At 43.5% G+C, this 24781-nt stretch overlaps 1 protein-coding gene across 1 annotated transcript in view; it reads left to right on the forward strand.

Moving 5' to 3' along the window:
• Positions 1-24781, forward strand: part of DOCK4 (dedicator of cytokinesis 4) — a 798954-nt gene that overhangs the window by 556011 nt on the left and 218162 nt on the right. Inside the window, 1 exon segment of the mRNA XM_030215964.1 lies at positions 24155-24303. Within this exon segment, the coding sequence (XP_030071824.1) occupies positions 24155-24303 (149 nt within the window).

The raw sequence follows: 24781 nt of genomic DNA on the forward strand, positions 1-24781 counted from the left end.
TTTTATGTTTTTCTGTGAAGCTGGAAGGTTGCATCTTTGCTGTCTCTCATCAGCGCTTTTCACAGATACTTTTTTGGTGCTTTTCCATGCAGATTTTTCTCATTTTTCCTTCATTTTCTTCAAAAGTTTATTTTTAATACCTTCTCCTTTATTTTCTTAGCTTTTTGGCTCTTAAAGTTTTCTTTCTTTTTTTTTTTTGCACACCTGAGTACCGGCCTTAATTTGAGGAGTTTAATTTAGCCGCGATTCTTTTCTTGATGTCCAAGAAGACCCCCAGTGGCTTCAAAATGTGCGCCCATTGCAGTTGGGTAATTTCTATAATGGACCTGCACATTTGGTGCATCGGGTGCCTAGGGCCTAACCCATGAGCCTAATTCTTGTTCTCTCGGTTTAAAAATGTAGTTGAGGACACAGTAGGCACAGCAGGTCCATGAGGAGAAACTTTTTGGCTCCCTGAAGGCCAGTCCATCGTCATCAGCACCAGAAGCATCGACCTTGATGGCTGCTCATGCTTCATCTACCATTGGGAGTGCACTGGCATTGAGGATATCTCCAACTTCCTTGACAATGGGCACTGATAGTAGGCCCCTGGACCGATCAGCATCGGACTCGACACCAAGGACGCATAGGTTCAAGGTCATCCTCATCAGCACCAAAGGACAGTGATGCTGGGCATTGCGGGAAGCCAAAGAAGCATACACATCAGTCCTCTTCGAAGCACAGTGCTAGGGACACCAAGGCATCAGCATCGCTGGTACCCGAAAAGCACTGGCACCAAGAGGATAGCTCTGCCTCTTTAGTGGAGCTGCCATTGCAGCAGTCTCTGAGCAGCCACTTTGATCCATGTGGTACAGCTCTCTGCACGGGGGAGGAAGCTTACCAGGACTCTGAGAGTAGTGTGTACCTTGGTGTCCTCTGGGGCGTGCACATGGTTTGACTGAGCTGGGGCAGGTATAGACTCACTTTACACATCTGGAGTATTGTGAGGAGTCTGACTGAACTGCTCATGGGAGTCAGAGGAGGATCCACATTACTTCTCGAAGGAGGAGGCCTGTGGATTCCCTTCTGACCCCTCCATGACTCAAGAGAGGCATAAATCTTCACCTGAGAGTCTCTCATTAACAGGTTTTGTGAAGGAGATGGCTTTGGCCATCCCATTTAAGTTGGAGATGCCTAGGGCAGAGATGTTATCTATCCTGGACTATGAATCTCCTCCCAAGGAAGGGGTCAAGGTTTCATTTCCTTAAGGATGTGCTGATGAAGAATTGGACATCTCCCCGCTTAGTTCAGGTTGTACCAAGGAAGGTGTCATATCGAGAAGGCTTCCAGATTCTAGAGGGTGCATTTGCCTCACCACTCTCCGATAGTCGAATCCATCCTCAATTGAGCCAGAATCTGCCCCAAACAAGCCCCAGGTAGAGAGCCTCGTACCCTGGACTCGTTTTGGTTGAAACTTGATCAGGCCTAGATGCTCATTAATCACATCCAGACCTACCAGTTGTACATGAGCATATATTTGAAGTCTTTGGTATGCAGTACACTTAGGGGTCCTTTTACTAAGGTGCGCTAAAAAATGGCCTGCGGTAGTGTAGGCGCAGGTTTTGGATGTATACAAATCCATTTTCAGCGTGCCTATACATAAGGCCGTTTTAAAAATTTTTGCCAAAAATGGATGTGTAGCAAAATAAAAATTGACGTGCATCCATTTTGGGTATGAGACCTTACTGCCAGCCATTGACTTAGCAGTAAGGTCTCACATGTTAAAAAGGCAGTAATGACCTATGCATGTCAAATGCCACTTGATGTGTGTAGCCGGTGCATGCCAGAAAATAAAAATTATGTAGCGGACACACGCCAAAATTGAAATTACCGCAAGGGCCACACGGTAGCTGGGTGGTAACTCCAAATTGTCACTCATTGGAGGCCAGGTGCCTATATGGCTTAGTAAAAGAGCCCCTTAGTCTCATGGACTCTCTCCCTCAGGAGTAGGCCACTGAGTTTCACATTTGTACATAAGTAGTGCCATACTGGGAAAGACCAAAGGTCCATCTAGCCCAGCATCCTGTCACCGACAGTGGCCAATCCAGGTCAAGGGCACCTGGCACGCTCCCCAAACGTAAAAACATTCCAGACAAGTTATACCTAAAAATGAGGAATTTTTCCAGTCCATTTAATAGCGGTCTATGGACTTGTCCTTTAGGAATCTATCTAACCCCTTTTTAAACGCCGTCAAGCTAACCGCCCGTACCACGTTCTCCGGCAATGAATTCCAGAGTCTAATTTCACGTTGGGTGAAGAAAAATTTTCTCCGATTCGTTTAAATTTACCACACTGTAGCTTCAACTCATGCCCTCTAGTCCTAGTATTTTTGGATAGCGTGAACAGTCGCTTCACATCCACCCGATCCATTCCACTCATTATTTTATACACTTCTATCATATCTCCCCTCAGCCGTCTCTTCTCCAAGCTGAAAAGCCCTAGCCTTCTCAGCCTCTCTTCATAGGAAAGTCGTCCCATCCCCACTATCATTTTCGTCGCCCTTCGCTGTACCTTTTCCAATTCTACTATATCTTTTTTGAGATACGGAGACCAGTACTGAACACAATACTCCAGGTGCGGTCGCACCATGGAGCGATACAACGGCATTATAACATCCGCACACCTGGACTCCATACCCTTCCTAATAACACCCAACATTCTATTCGCTTTCCTAGCCGCAGCAGCACACTGAGCAGAAGGTTTCAGCGTATCATCGACGACAACACCCAGATCCCTTTCTTGATCCGTAACTCCTAACGCGGAACCTTGCAAGACGTAGCTATAATTCGGGTTCCTCTTACCCACATGCATCACTTTGCACTTGTCAACATTGAACTTCATCTGCCACTTGCACGCCCATTCTCCCAGTCTCGCAAGGTCCTCCTGTAATCGTTCACATTCCTCCTGCGACTTGACGACCCTGAATAATTTTGTGTCATCGGCGAATTTAATTACCTCACTAGTTATTCCCATCTCTAGGTCATTTATAAATACATTAAAAAGCAACGGACCCAGCACAGACCCCTGCGGGACCCCACTAACTACCCTCCTCCACTGAGAATACTGGCCACGCAATCCTACTCTCTGCTTCCTATCTTTCAACCAGTTCTTAATCCATAATAATACCCTACCTCCGATTCCATGACTCTGCAATTTCTTCAGGAGTCTTTCGTGCGGCACTTTGTCAAACGCCTTCTGAAAATCCAGATATACAATATCAACCGGCTCCCATTGTCCACATGTTTGCTTACCCCCTCAAAAAAATGCATTAGATTGGTGAGGCAAGACTTCCCTTCACTAAATCCGTGCTGACTTTGTCTCATCAGTCCATGTTTTTGCATATGCTCTGCAATTTTATTCTTAATAATAGCCTCCACCATCTTGCCCGGCACCGACGTCAGACTCACCGGTCTATAATTTCCCGGATCTCCTCTGGAACCTTTCTTAAAAATCGGAGTAACATTGGCTACCCTCCAGTCTTCCGGTATTACACTCGATTTTAGGGACAGATTGCATATTTCTAACAGTAGCTCCGCAAGTTCATTTTTTAGTTCTATTAATACTCTGGGATGAATACCATCAGGTCCCGGTGATTTACTACTCTTCAGCTTGCTGAACTGACCCATTACATCCTCCAAGGTTACAGAGAATTTGTTTAGTTTCTCCGACTCCCCCGCTTCAAATATTCTTTCCGGCACCGGTGTCCCCCCCAAATCCTCCTCGGTGAAGACCGAAGCAAAGAATTCATTTAATTTCTCCGCTACGGCTTTGTCCTCCTTGATCGCCCCTTTAACACCATTTTCGTCCAACGGCCCAACCGACTCTTTGGCCGGTTTCCTGCTTTTAATGTATCTAAAAAAGTTTTTACTATGTATTTTTGCTTCCAACGCTAATTTCTTCTCAAAGTCCTTTTTTGCCCTCCTTATCTCCGCTTTGCATTTGGCTTGGCATTCCTTATGATCTATCCTGTTACTTTCAGTTGGTTCTCTTCTCCACTTTCTGAAGGATTGTTTTTTGGCTCTAATGATTTCCTTTATCTTACTGTTTAGCCACGCCGGCTGACGTTTAGTCTTTTTTCCCTTTTTTCTAATACGTGGAATATATTTGTCCTGAACCTCCAGGATGGTGTTTTAAACAGCATCCACGCCTGATGCAAGTTTTTTACTCTGCGAGCTGCTCCTTTCAGTCTTTTTTTCACCATTTTTCTCATTTTGTCGTAATCACCTTTTCTATAGTTAAACGCTAGCGTACTTGATTTCCTAGTTTCACTTCCTTCAATGCCAATATCAAAACCGATCATATTATGATCACTGTTATCAAGCGGCCCTCGTATCGTTACCCCCTGCACTAGATCATGAGCACCACTAAGGACTAAGTCTAGTATTTTTCCTTCTCTTGTCGGCTCCTGAACTAGCTGTTCCATGAAGCTGTCCTTGATTTCATCAAGAAATCTTATGTCCCTTGCGTGTACAGATGTTACATTAACCCAGTCTATATGCGGGTAATTGAAATCCCCCATTATTATTGTGTTGCCCAGTTTGTTTGCGTCCCTGATTTCCTTTAACATTTCCGCATCCGTCTGTTCGTCCTGGCCAGGCGGACGGTAGTACACTCCTATCACTATCCTTTTCCCCTTTGCACATGGAATTTCAATCCACAGTGATTCCAAGGAGTGTTTTGCTTCCTGCAGAATTTTCAATCTATTTGATTCAAGGCTCTCGTTAATATACAATGCTACCCCTCCACCAATCCGATTCACCCTATCACTACGATATAATTTGTACCCCGGTATGACAGTGTCCCACTGGTTATCCTCCTTCCACCAGGTCTCAGAGATGCCTATTATATCTAATTTTTCATTTAGTGCAATATATTCTAACTCCCCCATCTTATTTCTTAGGCTCCTGGCATTCGCATATAGACATTTCAAACTATGTTTGTTGTTCCTAAGTACATCATGCTTAGTACTTGACAGTATTAATTGGCAATCTTTTGTCTGATTTTTATTGTTATTTAAAGATACCCGATCTACTACAATCTCTTTTGCAACCTCACTATCAGGATACTCTATCTTCCCTGTTATGGTGATATCTTTGAAAGATACCTTATCCCGAACCATGCTCTTTTGAGCGACTGTCGGCCTTCCCCCCATTTCTAGTTTAAAAGCTGCTCTATCTCCTTCTTAAACGCCGATGCCAGCAGCCTGGTCCCACTCTGGTTAAGATGGAGCCCATCCTTTCGGAATAGGCTCCCCCTTCCCCAGAATGTTGCCCAGTTCCTAACAAATCTAAAGCCCTCCTCCCTGCACCATCATCTCATCCACGCATTGAGACTCTGGAGCTCTGCCTGTCTCTTGGGCCCTGCGCGTGGCACAGGTAGCATTTCAGAAAATGCTACCCTGGAGGATCTGGATTTCAGCTTTCTACCTAAGAGCCTAAATTTTGCTTCCAGAACCTCTCTCCCACATTTTCCTATGTCATTGGTACCCACATGTACCAAGACAGCGGACTCCTCCCCAGCACTATCTAGAATCCTATCTAGGTGACACGTGAGGTCCGCCACCTTCGCACCAGGCAGGCAAGTCACCAGGCGATCCTCACGTCCACCAGCCACCCAGCTATCTATATGCCTAATGATCGAATCACCAAGTACAACAGCTGTCCTAACCTTTCCCTCCCGGGCAACATTTGGAGATATATCCTCGGTGCGAAAGGATAATACATCCCCTGGTGGGCAGGTCCTGGCTACAGGAGTACTTCCTACTTCACCAGGGTGATGCTCTCCTTCTAGGAGACCTCCCTCCTCCAAGGTAGCACAGGGGCTACCTGACTGGAGGTGGGACTTCTCTACAACATCCCTGTAGGTCTCCTCTATGTACCTCTCTGTCTCCCTCAGCTCCATCAAGTCTGCTACTCTAGCCTCAAGGGAACGGACACGTTCTCTGAGAGCTAGGAGCTCTTTGCATCGGGCACACACATATGACACCTCACCAATTGGGAGATAATCATACATGTGACACTCAATGCAAAAGACTGGATAGCACCCCTCTCGCTGCTGGACTGCTGACTTCATCTTAGTGTTTTTTGAGTTTTTCCGTAATTTAAAACAAATAGCTGGAGTGCTAGACATATCTGACTAGGGGCACTTATGACACCTTTGATATTGCATCCAGATTCTCTGCTACAGGTGTGGGATGTGTAGACTCCATAGCTGCATGTCTCTGAGAAAGTCTACTCTTGGACTGTGGTTGCCAGTTTTCAAGCTGAAAGATGCATTCTCTTTCACAAAAGAGTTAAGGGCAAAATTCATCTTATCTGTAGATAGTAATTTATATGTAACCATCTCAGTAATTTGGAGATCCTTGTTTATCATTACATTGACATTCCTATAATTATTATATGACTTGGATACATCACTATCTCTTCCTAGAAGTGCATCTGGCTGTGACTCACCGATGCTGACATTAAAGAATATATGTACAATAGAGCAAAATAATAAAAAGCACCTTAATTACCTTCTCATTCTTAAAAGAATGACAATGATGTGCTGTCGAATACATTGTTTAATTATTTCCTTCAGTTCATCTCCTCCAATCTAAACAGCTCAAAGTAATTACAGCAACATATTAAAATAGAAACCAATGATGCTACCCTTAAAAGAACATTGGGGTGCACTGATGAGCATGAGACAAGATGTCTGCTTGAACAGTTGCTTGTCCCAAACCCTGCTTTTATTGTCCATACCCCTTGGGATATTCACTGATGTCAGTTTTTTGAGTGATTCATTAATGGCTCCTCCTAAACTGCTAAAACCAGATTTTGATATGCCTCAAGCTCAAGGATTTAAGGGGTGAAGTTATCAAGCCTCATTAGGGGGTTGTCATGTTATAAGCTCCTTAACCTGACATAGAGCCAGATGCACTAAATCTAATGAGCCAGCAACGTGGTTTTTAAACTACTTCTAGCCAGTTTAGCGAGCAAGTAGTAAAACAAGACATGCACAAAAGGGTTCTCTAGGCCATTTTTATATCACGGTAGCAGCTAACAAAAACAGAATGCAAATGATCTAATAGCTATTATAATGAGCTAATTAGCATTATAATGTTCATGCAAGGCGATGCACAGCCGTTTCTGACCCTATGCACAAATGCAGTCCCTACCTTTACCGTGGAAATAATAATGGGAGGTCTGGTGCTGTCGGTTCTTCATTGTCATAAGTAGGAGAAGGGGAGAAACGAGGCAGGGAAGATGGAGCACAAAAAAAAGTACACCAGTTTACACGCAGCTTCTTTGCGTGTATGAAAGCCGTATATAAAAGTTGTGCCATGATTCTTATTTTAAATGATATTTTACTGGCAAGAAATGGGGGGGGGGGGGGCAGTAAATGTAAAGCATAAAATTAATGGTGACTTACCAAAAATGCAAGGAAGACAAGAGTCAAACAGCTTCTGCTGGGAAACAGCATCCCCCATGCTAGAAGCACAACGGAGAGAGGGTAAAACCAATTGGACAGTGTCAGCCTGGGATGTTCCACCCACTCACTACTGAAGGGGGACACCAGGAAGTTTGGGTCCAATCAGCTCACAGCTCTAGAGTGATGTCATCAGGGAAGGCCTGCAGGGAGGAGGAGTTGGGACAGCAGCTAGCCAATGAGAATCCATCTTTAGGGAGATGGGCGTTCCAGGATGTCAGCCGGCCAGTAGAAGGAAGCAGCATGAACAGCTGGGTGTGGAACCAAACCCTGATTCTGATTCCTCAGAGTGGAGAGCAGCAAAGAGCATATTCTAGGCTTTTCCCACTTTTTTCCAGCAGCGGGGAGGCAGGGAGCCCCAACACAGGTCTGTCCATCCCCCCCCCCCCCACAAAAGAGCTTTTGTGCTTGCAAAAAAAAAAGGGGGGAGCTACATCTACTGCTTTCATATACGCAGCTTGTCTGCGTGTATGAGAGCCATCTGTAGCATGCGCAGAGCAGCCACGCATAGCGATTTTTTTTTTTGGGTTACATTTGTACCCCGCACTTTCCCACTCATGGCAGGCTCAATGCGGCTTACATGGAGCAATGGAGGGTTAAGTGACTTGCCCAGAGTCACAAGGAGCTGCCTGTGCCGGGAATTGAACTCACTTCCTCAGTTCCCCAGGACCAAAGTCCACCACCCTAACCACTAGGCCACTCCTCCACTTGATTGACTGTTCTGCACATTTTCAGCTCACCTACTGGCTTCCCCCATATCACATGCAAATGAGCTGGGTTGCAAAAGCAACAAGCAGCTCATTTGCATGCAGTTCTCTTTGTGAATTTTTACCGATTTGGAAATGCAGATGGATTCTTAACGGGACCTATGTGCATCTGGGCCTCAAAGGGCCCTAATGCGGCCCAACTTAATTTTCCCCTGGTGATTTTTCAGTCACTACAGCTTACATAGTAGTGAGATGCAAAACATGCAAATGCATATTTTGGATCGGGATCTCATTACTAAGTAAATACTCTATCATGACTTGCAGTGAAACACTGCAAATTGCATTAGGGCCATGAAATCATGTTAAAAATAACCCTAGTTTTTTTTACTGAGGCTATTTCACCACCTGGGAGCATCGGACCCCCCCCAGCCGAAGCTCCCCCACCCCCCAAAATGCAAGCACCTACCCCCCCCCCCCCCCCCCAAATTCATGCGGAAGAGGGTTACCTGTAAAAGTCACTATTGGTCCAGGGTGGTCCTCAGACAGGAGCGATGCACAGTTGCTCCTCCCCAGTTCAGCACCTTTTCCAAAATGGCGCCCCTAGTGGTAGTTTTTCATGACCACCACTAGGGGTCATGTTCCCATATATGGAACATCACCCCTGGCAGTAGTCACACCATTTTGGGAAGGCAGGAGCAACTGAGCATTGATCCTGCCTGAGGACACCTAAACCACCAATTACTTTATAAATAACCCCTTTAAGGGTCTTGCACATGTAGGGAGTGAGCGCTGGTATCTTGGGAGGGATGGGCCGGTTGCTTGCATCTTGAGGGGGCTTGGTAAGCAGTGCTTCAAGTGGGGGGGGGCTGCTCTGCTGGCCTAGGAGCATCGGACCACAATTTTGCGGCCTGATGCGCCCAGGCTATGGAAGTAGCAATACCTGCGAGGTGGTTTGCAAGCAGCATTATTCCTGTAACATAGGATTCAGCAACCTGCAGGATTGAAAAAGTGCAGTTGATGAATGCTGTGCAAATCAAGGTGCCACAAAAGATTGCCTTTTACCAAACCTTGATAACTTCCCCCCTAAATGCACCAAATTGTAGCTTTCATCCCCCAAATACATATTGACCACCAAGGACTCCAACTTTATGCTGCACACCTTTCTATAGGAGCTCCTTCAGTACAAAGGTATTTTAAATGAAAATGATGATATTCTTGTAAATCTCAAGGGGAAACTGTTGCAAATGCAGCATCAACTTATTGCTGTTGCTGCCAAGACAGAGCAGCATGAAGCAGTGACGATCCTAGCCGGCATGACACCCGGGGCGGATCGGCGATGCGCCCCCCCCCCCCCCCCGGGTGCAGTGCGCCCCCCCCCCCGGGTGCACACCGCTGGAGGGGGTGCCGCAGCGCGCGCCTGTCAGCTGAGTTCGCTGACTTCGCTAACTTCGCTGCAGCTCCCTCTGCCCCGGCCGGAACAGGAAGTAACCTGTTCCGGGGCAGAGGGAGCTGCAGCGAACTCAGCTGACAGGCGCGCGCCGCAGCACCCCCCTAGCGCCATGCACCCGGAGCGGACCGCCCCCACCGCCCCCCCTTGGTACGCCACTGGCATGAAGCAATGCTAATCCAGCATGAAGAGCAGATTCTCAGCTTTCGACACTCACATAATGCACTCCAGCCCTTGGAATACAAAAATTTGCAAATCCTGGGCCTTTCCGAGGTTCAGAAGGCTAAGACATGTTGAAGTTCTTTGAAACTCTTTTATAACAATTGTTGGGGCTGCAGTATAACTACTCTTTGGGGTTGGAAAGGGCCCACAGGGCTCCCTCACCATCACTCCAACTCATGATATCCATTCCTGGTGGTGATCAAGGTGTTGTGTTAGGAGCCAGCTTTGGCCATTCTGCAAGCACCAATGAAGTATGCTGGCAGGAAATTGCTTAATTTACCCGATCTGAGTATACTACTCTGACTCATCAGAAGCTGTTCCTTCCTATGAGTACACATTTGGAAAAAAGAATTAATGCAAGATAGTTTTTTTTTCCTCTGCTAAGATGCAGATCACTATAAACAGTACCACTTGCACCCTTGCAGAGCCTTCTACTTTGCTAGCTTACTTCCCTAAGCAGGGTCTCACTGAGACCTGGAATCTGACCAAAATGTTAGAACTTGGCGCCCTTCAGAATGAAGGGACTTATGCCTTGTTTCAGGTGGTTTGGCACTGTTTTTTATATTGGTTTTGTTCACCGGTTCAGTTTTGTCAGCAATGCAGTGTGGTAGAGAATGGCACAAGGACAGAGTTTGTCCCCATCCCTACCCCATTTCCACCCTGTCCCCGCAAGCTTTGACATCCATCCACATCCCATCTCCATAAACTCAAACAACCGCACTAGTTCCATCATTTTTGATGAAAGACAGTTGCCCAATTTTCGTACGAATGAGATTTTGCATTGTTGTGGTGACAGGTGGGGTCACTTTTTGCTGTCAATCTCGTTGCTGAAAGAGCTGGCAAGACTGGTTCTTCTAACTGATTTATATGTAATTCCTTCTCTCTTATTTTTGTGTGAGTATATGGTATTCAAGGATCAAAGGCTGTATAGAATGGCTGTTTGGTATGATATGCAAATAATGTTATGTTTTGCACACCGCTTTTGCCATTTGTTTCAGTTCCCCAGCACAGTTCTTCTTTGTGCGATGGGGATCAAGGTTCCATCTTGTTCTCATGCACCATGACTCAACTAAGTTGGTCAATTACACCAATATAAATACACCAAGCCACACTCGTCCTGTTGCGGATATCCTGAAACTCCTGGGTGTTTCTATTGACCGAAATCTTACCCTTGATTGTCATGTGAAAAATGTTACAAAGAAAATATTTTATGCAATATGGAAACTTAAAAGAGTGAAACCTTTTTTCCCAAGGGAGATATTCCATAAGCTGGTGCAATCATTGGTACTGAGCCATCTGGATTACTGCAATTCCATTTACGCAGGATGCAAAGTGCAAACCATTAAGAAACTCTAGACTGCCCAGAACACCGCAGCCAGACTCATATTCGGAAAGACGAAATATGAAAGCTCCAAACCTCTTAGAGAAAAATTACATTGGCTCCCATTAAAAGATCGAATTGCATTCAAAATCTGCACCTTAACTCATAAAATCATTTATGGAGAGGCCCCATCATATATGTCAGACCTAATTGACTTACCAACACGAAATACCAAAAGTTCATCACGTACTTTCCTAAACCTCCACTACTCTAATTGCAGAGGTCTTAAATACAAATCAATACATGCATCTAGCTTCGCCTACCTCTGCACACAATTATGGAATAAACTACCGAATACTATAAAAACTACGCACAACTTGACAACCTTCCGGAAGTTACTGAAGACGTACATGTTCAAAGAGACTTACAAAAAAAAATCCTCCTTAATGACTTGTTTCCTAATCTATACCTGAACCAACCAATATTGATCCCTTCTGATTTGATTATTTTATCATATTATCATTATTGAACATTACATTTTTTCCTACTCTTACTTGTATGTTATGTATTATCATTTTATTTACCCTACCTACCTGTTATTCTTGTACATTAATTATAACAATATGCTGAACCTCTTACTCTGTTAATGGTGATGCCATTGCTATATATTGTAAGCCACATTGAGCTTGCAAATAGGTGGGAAAATGTGGGATACAAATGCAGCAAATAAATAAATAAATAAATTGTTTACAAGCTTCCTTAACCTTTAAATGAGGGTTTCCCAAATGGTGGATCATGATCCCATTCCTGTGTTTGGGGTTGTGACCTGTACAGGCCCTAATTAAAGACATCATCGGCCTGCACCTCCAGGTTAAGCTGCCTTAACCTTTAAATGAGGGCTTCCCAAATGGTGGATCATGATCCCATTCCTGTGTTGGGTCGTGACTTGTGCAGGCCCTACTTAAAGACATCATTGGCCTGCACCTCCAGGGGATTACATTCTTTCTGTGGCCACATGGTCATGGCTGCTGAAAGATTAATAAATGCTGCTTTAAACATTGTACAAGGGGTCTCCTGCTAGATTATGATACCATTCCTTAGTTTCCAGTTGATGCTACATGAAATAGGATTATTCCATAACCGTTTAGGTAAATCATGATTACTAGTATTTGTTTCTTTCTTTCATTAAAAGACGAGAAACACCTATGAATCAAAGCACAGAGCAAAAAAGAAAGTAGGGGAGGACCAATACAGTTCCACCGCAAGGGTAAAAAGCAATTTCATTATTCAGACTTGACACAGATCTGTGTTTTGGCATGAGGGCGCCTGCCTCAGGAGTTAGCAAATCAGTGTCTTTGATAATCCAGATACCAACTAAGTGAAATATTGTGTGCTGTAACTGCAAATGATTTGGTTGTGCTTTAAAAGAGACCATTAGATGCCTTATCTGTTTTGTCAGCATTGTTGTTCCTGGTGACCATGTTCTTTTGGAAACCTGTAATTTAGTTGCAGCACTCAATATTTCACTTAGTTAGTATTTGGATTACCAAAGACACTGATTTGTTGATTCCTGAGGCAGGTTTCCCTGTGCCAAAGCGCAGATCTGCGTAGAGTCGAACTAATAAAATAGCTTTTTACTAGGGATGCATTTCAGTTAACAACTTTAATCACAGTTAATCATTTAATTAATATCAGGCCATAGCCAGCTGTTCATGGGGAGGGGGCACGCATTTCCGCTCCCTCCTCACCCTCACCCCTCACATTAGATATCATACCTTTGTTGGTGGGGATGCCGAAGCCAGTTGAAGAAGTCCACTGCCAAAGTGTCCCTTTCCTCTTAGTGCTGCCTTAAGAGTGAGGAAGTCAGCAGGGTGCCTCCAACAGCTGATGATGGCACTCCCCACGCATAGTCAGTTAATGCACGAACTGCGCATGCTTTAGGAGTGCAAGCGTTGGTAACTGAAGGTATTTTGTTGACTTTCTCGCTCCTGAGGCAGTACGAGAGGGTGACTCAGACAGTGGATTTCTTCAGCTGCTGGGGCTTCAGTATCCCACCAGCCATTGAATAGGTACTTTAGCTTTGGAGCAGGCCTTCACGCATTCTCTCTCTCTCTCTCTCTCTCTCTCAAATGTGCCTCCCTTCCCTCCCACATCTCCCTCAATTCCTCCCCTCCCTCCCTTGCTCACACACCTGCCCACCATCTCTCCCGGACTGCTGGTAGATCTCTCCTCCTATCCCCTCCCCTCCTGGTTTACCTTACTATTTAAGTCTTCGCCCTGCAGCAGCAGCATATTGAAACACTGCCTCGGCCTGCACTGGGCCTTTCCTTCTAACCCAGTGCTCCCTTCTGAAAATAGGAAGTTGAATCAGGAGGGAACGGGATGTGTCCGATGGAAAGGCCCCAGGCAGCGTTTCAATATGCTGCTGCTGCAGGGTGGAGACAAATAAAAACAAGATAAACCAGAAGGGAAGGGGAGGACAGGAGGGGAGAGGAGATTTGCCAGCAGTCCAGGAAGGGAGGAAGAGATGCTGGACTGGGCATGCGGGCAGGTGGAGGGAGAGAGAAAGGGTGATTAATCATTAATCACAATTATTTAAATCACGCTTGATTTTGATGCGTTAATCGTGGTGTTATTTGCAATTAACATGCAGCCCTACTTTTTACCCATGAGTAAGAACTGTATTGGTCCTCCTCTACTTTCTTTTTTGCTCCATCCCTTTCTTTCATTAAACATAAAGGAGCTAAATAGAGTAATCCTGTTAAGTTGTGTCATTTTCTTGAACATTACTGCCTCGACTGTGTTTTCTTCCAGAAAACTCATCTTATGTTTCAATATTCCCACTTATTTGTAAGAAGATTAGAATGAAAATGGTAGTGATGCTCAAACCGGGCAAAGACCCCGATAATATGAGTAATTAAAGGTTTGTTTCATTCAGTAATGTGGACAGTAAAATTTATGCTAAGCTCATAGTCCATAGATTGTCCATGCTGTTGAATTTTCTTATACAATGTGACTGGTCTGACATCTTGGCAGAAGGATTGGCATCAGATAATGCACAATTATTTTGTCATGTTACTGCTCTTGTAGCTAATCAGAATCAACAGTTTGTGACAGTTGCAATAGATGCTTAGAAAATGTTCAGTTGCCTAGAGTGGCCTTATCTGTTCCCAGTGATGGGATCTGAAGGCGACGAAACAGTGTGACAAGGCGGTGGCCGTAGCGAGAAGGTTGCTAGGCTGTATAGAGAGAGGTGTGATCAGCAGAAGAAAGGAAGTGTTGATGCCCCTGTACAAGTCGTTGGTGAGGCCCCACCTGGATTATTGTGTTCAGTTTTGGAGGCCGTACCTTGCGAAGGATGTTAAAAAAATGGAAGCGGTGCAAAGAAAAGCTACGAGAATGGTATGGGATTTGCGTTCCAAGACGTATGACCAAAGACTTGCTGACCTGAACATGTATACCCTGGAGGAAAGGAGGAACAGGGGTGATATGATACAGACGTTCAAATACTTGAAAGGTATTAATCCGCAAAAAAATCTTTTCCAGAGATGGGAAGGCGGTAGAACGAGAGGACATGAAATGAGATTGAAGGGGGGCAAACTCAAAAAAGATGTCAGGAAGTATTTTTTCATGGAGAGGGTGGTGGATGCTTGGAATGCCCTCCCGCGGGAGGTGGTGGAGATGAAAACGGTAACGGAATTCAAACATGCGTGGGATATGCATAAAGGAATCCTGTGCAGCAGGAATGGATCCTCAGAAGCTTAGCTGAAATTGGGTTGCAGAGCAGGTGGGGGGAAGAGGGGTTGGTGGTTGGGAGGCTAGGATAGGGGAGGGCAGACTTATACGGTCTGTACCAGAGCCAGTGATGGGAGACGGGACTGGTGGTTGGGAGGCGGGAAATACTGCTGGGCAGACTTATACGGTGTGTGCCCTGTAAAAGACAGGTACAAATTCAAGATATGAGTTTATCTTGGGCAGACTAGATGGGCCATGCAGGTCTTTTTCTGCCGTCATCTACTATGTTACTATGGTTTGGGTATGGAGAGAACTTCATTCAAAAGATATGTTTTCTATTCCCAACCTGTTGACAGGTTTATATTAATAATGTGTTATTGTCCATTATTCTTCTGTCATGGGGTGCTTGGCGAGGATGTCCTTTACCCCTTTATTGTTTGACCTAGCAGTAGAACTACACACCCTGTCTATTCAGCAGTGGTCTGATATCAAAGGAATAAATAGCCTACCTCTAGAGCTTATCTCTTTATGCTTATGGATTCTATACCTTTTTTGTTACAAGTAATAGATTGGATTTTCACAATCTTCAGATACCAAAATAGTAGACATAAATATGAATAGTTCTTGATGATTAAACATACATTTTCATCTGACCTTGAAGATTATCCTTTTCAATAGCACAATCATTATCTTAAGTATCTTAGGGCCTCTTTTATCAAGCCACACTAGCGACTCCAAGTGCGGTAATGCCGACAAAGCCCACTCACTTTGAATGGACTCACTTTGAATGCCCCGTAGGAACTGCTAGCGCAGCTTGATAAAAGAGGCTCTTATGGTTTGGTATGGATGGCTTCTGGATGAAACTATCGAAATAAATATTCATATTATGTCATTTTTGGTTACTGTTCTTAAATCTAAATGCCCCCCCCCCCTTTGATGGGGGACACTGGAGTTGACAAAATGGTAAAAGATCCTAAGAACACCTATATTTAGTATTCTTCTATTTCAATTACTAAATTCTTTTTATAAAACCATTGAGTGTTGTTAGGCCTCCAAGTATTGCCTGGACAAAGCTAAAATGCTCTAAAAGCAGGGGTGTTATTAATTTTCCTGATTATCATGTGTATACGGCATTTTTATTAAGGTAAGGTGACAACTGGTTCAGAGAGATACCTGACCAAGATGAGAAGCCAAGGTGGCTGCAGCTGCAAGATGTATAATTACATATTCTCTTGAATCTCCTCCTGGGTATGAATCTCCTTAAATCCTATGAACATAGATCATGTTAATTGCATCTTTATAAGCCTTCAGAAATCCAGAATCAGTTCTCTTTGAGAAAGAGGAATAGTTTGCTGAAGAGCCCAAGGTACAATCCCACACCCTACTAACTAAGTAGGGCATACATTATTTTCAGACATCAGAATTCTCCTTTAAAATTCTTAATGGTTTCCAGATGTTAAGCCACTATAATGGACATTTTTGTCCTTTGTTTGAGGATTTTCTTTTTGTTTCTTTATTTCTAATCACTCCCCCTTTCTCTGTACATATATTGTGGTCTAAGAAAGAGCGCTATTGTTACCTTTTGGAGCCGAATTAGGTTCAAGATTGCTTTATGTTAATTTCTCTCTGTGTTTCAACAAGTATGATTTTTTTTGGCAACTTGTATAAATGATTAAAGTCAATAAAAAAAAAAAATTCTTAATGGTTTCTGATCTAAATCTTCAAACAGTTGGATCCCCTCTTTACTCCTATCCAAACTACCAGGGTAGATAAATGGGCCAAACTTTGTCAAATGTGATCGTTCCTATTTCTAGAATAGTGAGCAAACTTCTCAAAACTAGGAGTCCCAAGTACCTATCAACTGCTTCCATAGTTCTCTATCAGTCTTTGTAGATTTGCATATGCAGTTTCAACTACAAAATAATCTTCAGGTTTGTATAGTAAAATCTTCAAATGCTCTCTATATAATTGCACAAGAATTGGGAATGCTAGGGGAGTCTTGAAGTTGGTGTCTGGAGGCACCCCACCGACTTCTGGACTACTGCAGCAGCATGAGGAGGAGGAGGAGGGGAGTGGCTCGGCAGAGAATTTCTTTGACTGGCAGGGTTTCAGCATCCATACCAGCAAGCGTATTATTTTTAATGTACCGGGGGGGAGAGAATATGTTGATTCCTCAGTCCATCTGTGGGCCCCCCCCCAAAAAAAAAAAAAATATTGGAGGCTGTCTATGCCTCTGGATGGGAGTAGCATTAAAAAAATAGATAAGCATAGGCTTTTTCAAAAATATTTTATACTTAATATTTGACTTCTCAGATCATCTTTGGTTGTTATGTTCCCAAGGAGCATCTCCTAAACTGCATGACATCTGCTATAGTGAGAAAAAAACTAAATAACTGTGAAGGAGAAGGAGTGAGTACCTGACAGGAGAATCAAGCACCTGGAGGCTTGTTGGGATTCCCCCTCGCTGCTGAGATACCATTTCCAGCCTGCTGACGTCATCCTGTTAGGTGTCATGGTCCCAGGCTTTAAACAAATAGTCACGAACTCTGGAACAACGTGAGCCTTTGGCCTACTGTCGTTGAGCGGCAGGAGGAGGCAGCCCCCCCCCCCCCCCCAAGCAGGACTGGACAGAATTCAGGATGCACTTGGCTTCGCTGGAATCAGATTCAGGAATGGACTTGGCTTGGCTTGGCTTGGCTGGAACCAAATGCTGGAACGGACTTGGCTTGACTGGAACAGGATTCAGGATACTGGAACGAGCTTGGCAGGAACAGGATTCAGGATACTCAAGCAGGATTCGGGATTTTCAAACAAGTTTGGCAGGGGACAGGATTCAGGATACTGGAACCGGATTTAGGATACTCAAACAGGCTTGGCAGGAACAGAAGCTGAAAGCAAACAGGGCAGAGACAAGCAGGAAGGGGACTGGAGCTGAAGACAAACAGGGTAGACACAAGCAGGATACAAAGCTGACCCACACAGACAAACAACAGAACTAAGGCAGAAGCTAAGGTAGAGGGGACTAGAACAAGCAAGGCAGACTAGGCAAGACACAACGCTGACCCACACAGACAAACAACAGAACTATGGCTGAAGGCCGAACCTAGCACACAAACAGACCGAAAAGAACAGAAGCAGAAGTGCACACAGGCACCCTAAACAAGGAATCAAGACAGAAGTGCCCACAGGCACACAGGCTAAGAACAAAGCAACAAGAAATCAAGGCAGAAGTGCCCACAGACACACAGACAACAACGCAGAAGTGCTTCACTGCACATGGACTAACCTGGAGACCTTTGGCATTGCAAAGGCCCTGAATGAAAGTGCACCACTTCCTTATAAATAGGACAGAGGCAGGAAATACACACTGAACACCAAAGTGAGCCTTGAAACACAGAGGAAGTAGAAACCCTACAGGACAGAGGCAGGAAATACACACTGAACACCAAAGTGAGGCTTGAAACACAGAGAAAGTGGAAACCCTACAGGACAGAGGCAGGAAATACACAGAACCCAAAGTGAGGCTTGAAACACACATGAAAGAAACAATGCAGACAGTAGCCAGCACAACAGTTGACCATCGGGACATAAAGCGAGTCAGAGAGGGATCACGACCACAGTTGACAGTAGGCCAATTCCAGTTATAAAAGTCAACAGTTCCCTGCAGTACAGCTGCAGAGTGTGGCCAAAGGGGCATGCCCTAAGGGGAGCCCTGGTATGACAAAAGTCTTTGTAAAGATTTTTTGGACTCTTCTTTTTTTATCACTGATACGGGGAAGCACAAGGCAATGACTAAACATCTAACAATGAGTACTCCTTTGTTACTAGGCCTGATTGAGAGACATCTGAAAACTGTGAATAAAGAACTGCTATCCCCTTTGATCGCTGGTGACTTGGGTGCTTCTTTAAATTAAGGGGAAAGGCTGTCCCCTGAGCAACCCCATTCTTCCCATCTTGCCCATGATAGGGATTTGTCCCAACATGTTTTTTCTCCCATAGTGGGAACTGAGGCAGTGTAACAGTCCTCTCCTTCTCCAACTTCTAAAGTTTGTTCAATTTCTCCAGCGTTTTTCCTAAGGAAGTGCCAGTGTGGATACTGGGTCTTCTGAGGTATCATTTTTGGACGTTTGGAAGGTTGTGAAGAGGACTGAAGCATTGCTTCAAGGACCTGTACAGCAACTCTGATTTCTTTCCATTCTGTGGTCTCTGAAGTAGATGATTTGGAACATAAATTATTTTCTCTTGATATTTCCTTAAAGAAAGTTGAATCTCAGGTTGGTGCTGTGCAACAAGTGGGGGGCTTTCAATGTTAAGGATAGCCTATACCTGCACAAGCAGCTTGAGGTAGTGGAAAATTATTTGAGGACTTCTAATCTGAGATTCTTAACCTTTCCAGTCTGTCTCTTATTATCTGCTGAGATATTAATGAGGAAATATCTCAAAGAAGCGTTGGCTTTGCCTCATGCAGATTCTATATCTATTTCTAAATCTTATTATCTGCCAAACAGAGTATTGGAGACTCAGCAGGGAGAAGAATGTAATGTTCTGTCACCTCAATCTAATTTGAAGAATTTGACTGCATTTTTTGAGAGTTCACAGGATGATATTACTCAACATTCCACCCTGCTGGTCCCTTTTGCCCTGGATGTAGATAAGGCAATGATTTTGAAAGCTAGTTTTAAGAAAAAGATTTCCTTTTTTGTGGACATGTTCCAGATATTTCCTGATGTTTCTAGAGCAACTCAAGCTAGGCAAAAAGAGTTTCTTCAGCTTAAGGCAAGAATTTTGGCTTTAGGTGCTACATTTTTCCTTAAGTGTCACTCTAAATGTTTGATCTCTTTTCCTGATAATCAATATGTCTTCTTTGAACCATATCAGCTGGAAATGTTTCTGTTAGATGGGGAAGTTAAGTAACAAACTGAGGGTGGTATTTTTGTTTGTAAAGATCGCCTTAGGATAAAGCCAGGATGAATGATGATATCTGTATAATTTTTTTCTACTGACTTAATGTTTTTATTTCTGATGACATCAGCATTATTTTCTGAGTGCCTTTGTGTTTAATTGGAAATTTCAATTAAAAAAAAAACTAAATCCAATCTGTCTTTAAAGCTCAACTTAACTACTGGGCTGAGTTTGAGCATTAACACTTATTTTATTTTATTTTATTTTATTTTATTTATTTAAAAATATATAACCCGCACAATCTTACAAACAGGAAACCTTCACTCAATTAGATCCTTAATACTTGTAGAACAGAAAGGTTTTCAAAGCCTTCTTAAAAGTGTTCATGCGCTTAAGTTCATGTAAGTCAGAGGGCAGTCTTTTCCACTATTTAGGGCCTGAAATATAAAAATATCTCTATACATATCAAGCCTAACATCGTGGAATGATGAAACATCCAGTAGACCCTTCTGTGTAGATCTCAGTTCTCTTGATGACTGATATAATCTCAAAGTGGGAGCTATTAATGAGAAAACCAAATTATTAAGTACCTTAAAAACAGGCAGTAATATCTTATAATTGATTCTCCATTCTATGGGTAACCAATGAAGTTGGAATAAAACAGGTGGAATGTGCTCAAGTCTACTTTTCCTGTTTATAATCCTAGCAACATCATTCTGAGCCATTTGTATTACTTTAATCATCTTCTGAGGCAAGCGCAAAAGTACACTATTATAGTAGTCAGAATGCAAGATGATTAAGCGCTGTACATCAGTTCTAAAGTTACAAGGAGATAAAAAAATCTTTCCGTTTTCTACCTAGCTTCAATTTGAAAAACAAATCACTTGTAACTATTTATTTCATGGCATTTGATATACAGCAAAAGAGCTAATGAAGGTGACTATGCGGTGTACAAAAAACAAATTGTAAAAAGAGAAAAACAGCAGATGAGAAAAGGAAAAATAAGAGAGAGAGAGCAACTACTAGGAAGTACCAAAGGCTAAATGGAATAGGTGGGTTTTAAGGAGAGACTTGAAGGTCTTCAGGTAGGTTTAAGACCTTGGAGGAAAGGAGAAACAGGGGTGACATGATACAGACATTCAAATATTTGAAAGGTATTAATCCGCAAACGAACCTTTTCCAGAGACGGGAAGGTGGTAGAACTAGAGGACATGAATTGAAGTTGAAGGGGGGCCGACTCAGGAGTAATGTCAGGAAGTATTTTTTCATGGAAAGGGTGGAAGATATGTGGAATGCCCTCCCGCAGGAGGTGGTAGAGATGAAAACTGTAATGGAATTCAAACATGCGTGGGATAAACACAAAGGAATCCTGTTTAGAAGGAATGGATCTACAGAATCTTAGCAGAGATTGGGTTGCGACGCCGGTAATTGGAGAGTAAAACCAATTGTGGGTAGACATCTACGGTCTGCGACCTGATCGTGGCTGAATAGATATGGATGGAGTGGAGTGTAAATTTTAAGGGGATGCAACTTTATGAGAAATTTTAGTACAGGAACAGTGCTGGGCAGACTTTTATGGTCTGTGCCCTGAGAAAGGCAGGGACAAATCACACATGTATACGTTTGGAGCAGGTGTAAATACATAGGAGGCAATTCTACAACTGGGTGCCTTCATTTAGTTACCTGTAAGTGCGTATTCTATAATAGAACGTAGGTGACTAGGTTCCATTACAGTGGCATAGCCAGACTGCCAATTTTGGATGGGCCTGAACCCAAAGTGGGTGGGCACAAAATTTTCTCTCAACTCCCCTCCCCCAGCAAAATTTAGTCACGCTAATTAGATGCATTTGTCACACAGGGTAAAGTGCTGCTTTTCAGTGCATCAGATTTCAGAAAATTTATTTAATAGCCTAACACCCTTTTCAGTGAGCTTTCAGAGGCCAAAACCTCCTGCTTCAGGTCAGTATAATGCCGTTGCGGTATCCTCTCCTGACCTAAGGAAGGAAGTATTGGTCTCTGAAACTTTATTAATACAGGTACCATATTACTTTATCCTAAATTAAAAATAAAATTATTTTCTTTACCTTTGTTGTATGGCCATTTACTTTTTCTCATTGTGTTGCTCCCGGTCTCTAGATTCTGCTTTCCTTCGTTTTCACTTAACTCTTCTGCCAGGGTTTCCTGGCCATTTGTCATTTTTCTCTCCTTTTTCTTTGCTTTCTTCAGTATTTTTCTGCCTCTCTCTCTCTGTCCAGATTTAATTCATTTTTACTATCCATTCTTTAATTTCCTTCATCTACTTTTGGCTTTTCATCTTTTTCTCACCCTTGTTCTCCCCATACCCCTTCCTCTTATTCTCCAGTCTTTCACTACTCCCCTTTTCCATCCAGCAGCTCTCCTCTTTCTCTCCCCATCCTTCCAGTGTCTCCCCTCTCTCTCCTCATCCTTCCAGTAGTCTCCCCTCTTTCTTTCTGTATCCTTCCATCCAGTGTCACCTCTTTCTCCCTACCCTTCCCTCCAGCGTCTTCCCTCTTTCTCTCCCCATCCTTCCACCCATCTACCCTCTCTCCTGATCCTTCCATCTAATGTCTCTCTCTCCCTCCTAACCAGTGTCTCTCTCTCTCTCTCTCTCTCTCTCTCTACCCTTTTCTGTTCAGTGTCCCTTCTCTCTCCACATCCTTCCAGTCTCTCCCCTTTCTCTCTGCATCCTTTCATCCATCTCCCCTTTTTCTCTCCCCATCCTTCCATCCAGTGTCTCTCTCCCCATCCATCCATTTTCCCTCTTTCTCTCCCATCCTTCCATCTGTTTTCCCTCTTTCTCTCCCCATCCTTCCATCTGTTTCCCCTCTTTCTCTCCCATCCTTCCATCTGTTTTCCCTCTTTCTCTCCCCATACTTCCATCTGTTTTCCCTCTTTCTCTCCCCCTCATTCCATCTGTTTTCCCTCTTTCTCTCCCATCCTTCCATCTGTTTTCCCTCTCCCGATTCAGGCCCGCCAGCCCCAGCTCCCATTACCGGCCACTGCTGCTTTTCCTGTTGAGCAGCAGGGCCGGCGCTATAAAAAGAAGAAGCACTCAGCTGACTGAGCTGAGCGCAGAGCGCTAACGACAAAAAAATGTTTAAAAAAAAAAGTGCGGCACCGCAGGCAGCCTTGAGGCATTGGCTGCTGGCTCTACAGGCTCCTCCCGTCTCTTACGTCACTGACCCTGGAGCGTCACAGTCCCGGTTCCAGAGGAGAGAGAAGGATGTCACATATTAGGCATGTGGGAGGGAAGCACTTCCCCCCCACACACACACAGCCCTGGGGCCCTTGGGCACTGCTTGGTTTTCCATATGGTCAGTCCGCCCTTGGTTATGCATATAAATGAGAGCCCTCTCCATGTCCCTGCCTATGTGGGGACCTAGATTATAGAACTGCGCTTAAAACCACTCATTCAAAAACAGGTTGCCTTCATTTAGGTGCCTTTTGTGTACTTAACTTTATTGTATACTTTCATTCCTGTGGGTATACTAATCTGTGTAAATGGCAGTAGTGTGCCTAACCATGATTCTTTAATTATGCACTCAACATATATAGCACATAATTGTTAAAGGAGCATTCACCGGGGAGGGGCATGAGCAGGCCATTTATGTGGGCTACATACAGAATACTGTAAGTTGTGTGTGTAAATGCCACAAAGCTGTTATAAATGATAGTGCCTACACTTAGGTACACTCATGCTGGTCTACACTAGCATTCTATAAGGCCACTTGTGCACATAAGTGTCCTTATAGAATAGGCTCATTACCCACGTTCTTATGGTGCCTTAAATCGTGGCACCCTCTTATAGAATTGCCTTCATAATGTTTCTATGTAAAAATTTTTTAATAAAAATAAGTTATCAGAACAGAATACCAATGAATGAAAACTGATATTGTCTATAGTTTTTCTACATTCTACCCAAATCATGAAGAATCTGGCAAGATGAGTATGTTGAGATCTTAACAGCTGGGTAAGGTAAAAGGTTGACAAAAATAACAAACATTCCTGAGAAAGGTAATTCAGGGGGCAAAGGGGTAAAACGAGCTTCAGTTTACGCAGCTACAACTCAAACTGAATTGGGGAGGGCAAGAAACATTCTTTCTAAAGTGAATAAGGGAGCAGAGCACTTATTATCAACAAATGTGCCCTTCCCCCATCACCAATCTCTCAACCTTTTAAAATAATGCATGTATTAGTTTAAAAAGCAGTGTTCATAAATCATAATAATCTATATTTTCTGAATCAATAGATTTTGAAAAAATAAATGCTGCTGAAATTATTGATTTTTAGGAGAGCACAAACTTCACTTTATCCCAGCACTTATTGGACCTTTCTTAGAGGTAACCTTAATACCACAGCCAGATCTACGAAATGTAATGATACCTATATTCCATGACATGATGGACTGGGAGCAAAGACGCAGTGGCAACTTCAAGCAGGTATGTGAAGTAATTGTTTTCAGTGAAAGAAAACTGTAATCCTGGTGTTTAGTAATTCACAGCTGAAAGGCACAGATAAAGGGTTAGTATATCCATGTGTTCCAGACAATGGTAAGATTGTTGACAACTTGGAAAGGAGCCCATTGACCTCAGCATCAGTCCAACATGCTTCCTTGTAGGAACCCTAGTTATAGTTTGAATTAGGTCTCTGGATTTGACCAAACTGAAACTAGAGATGCTGAGGAGTACAACCATCATTTTGTCACCATTTCATTGCCTTTTAAATTTGAGATTTTGTGTCAAATAGGACATCAGAGTAATATTAGGATACTTGATCTTAAGAATTTGTCCTCGGGGAGGGTTATATTTTTCATGGCAGTCCCATATAATAATTCACAGATGGTTATACAATACAAAAATTTTGACAATGGGAATGTATTGGGTCAGAGTGGAAAGTTCTCAGTGGGAATGATAGGAG

This window comes from Microcaecilia unicolor, chromosome 10 (assembly GCF_901765095.1).
Source record: "Microcaecilia unicolor chromosome 10, aMicUni1.1, whole genome shotgun sequence".
NCBI classification, from domain to species: Eukaryota; Metazoa; Chordata; class Amphibia; order Gymnophiona; family Siphonopidae; genus Microcaecilia; species Microcaecilia unicolor.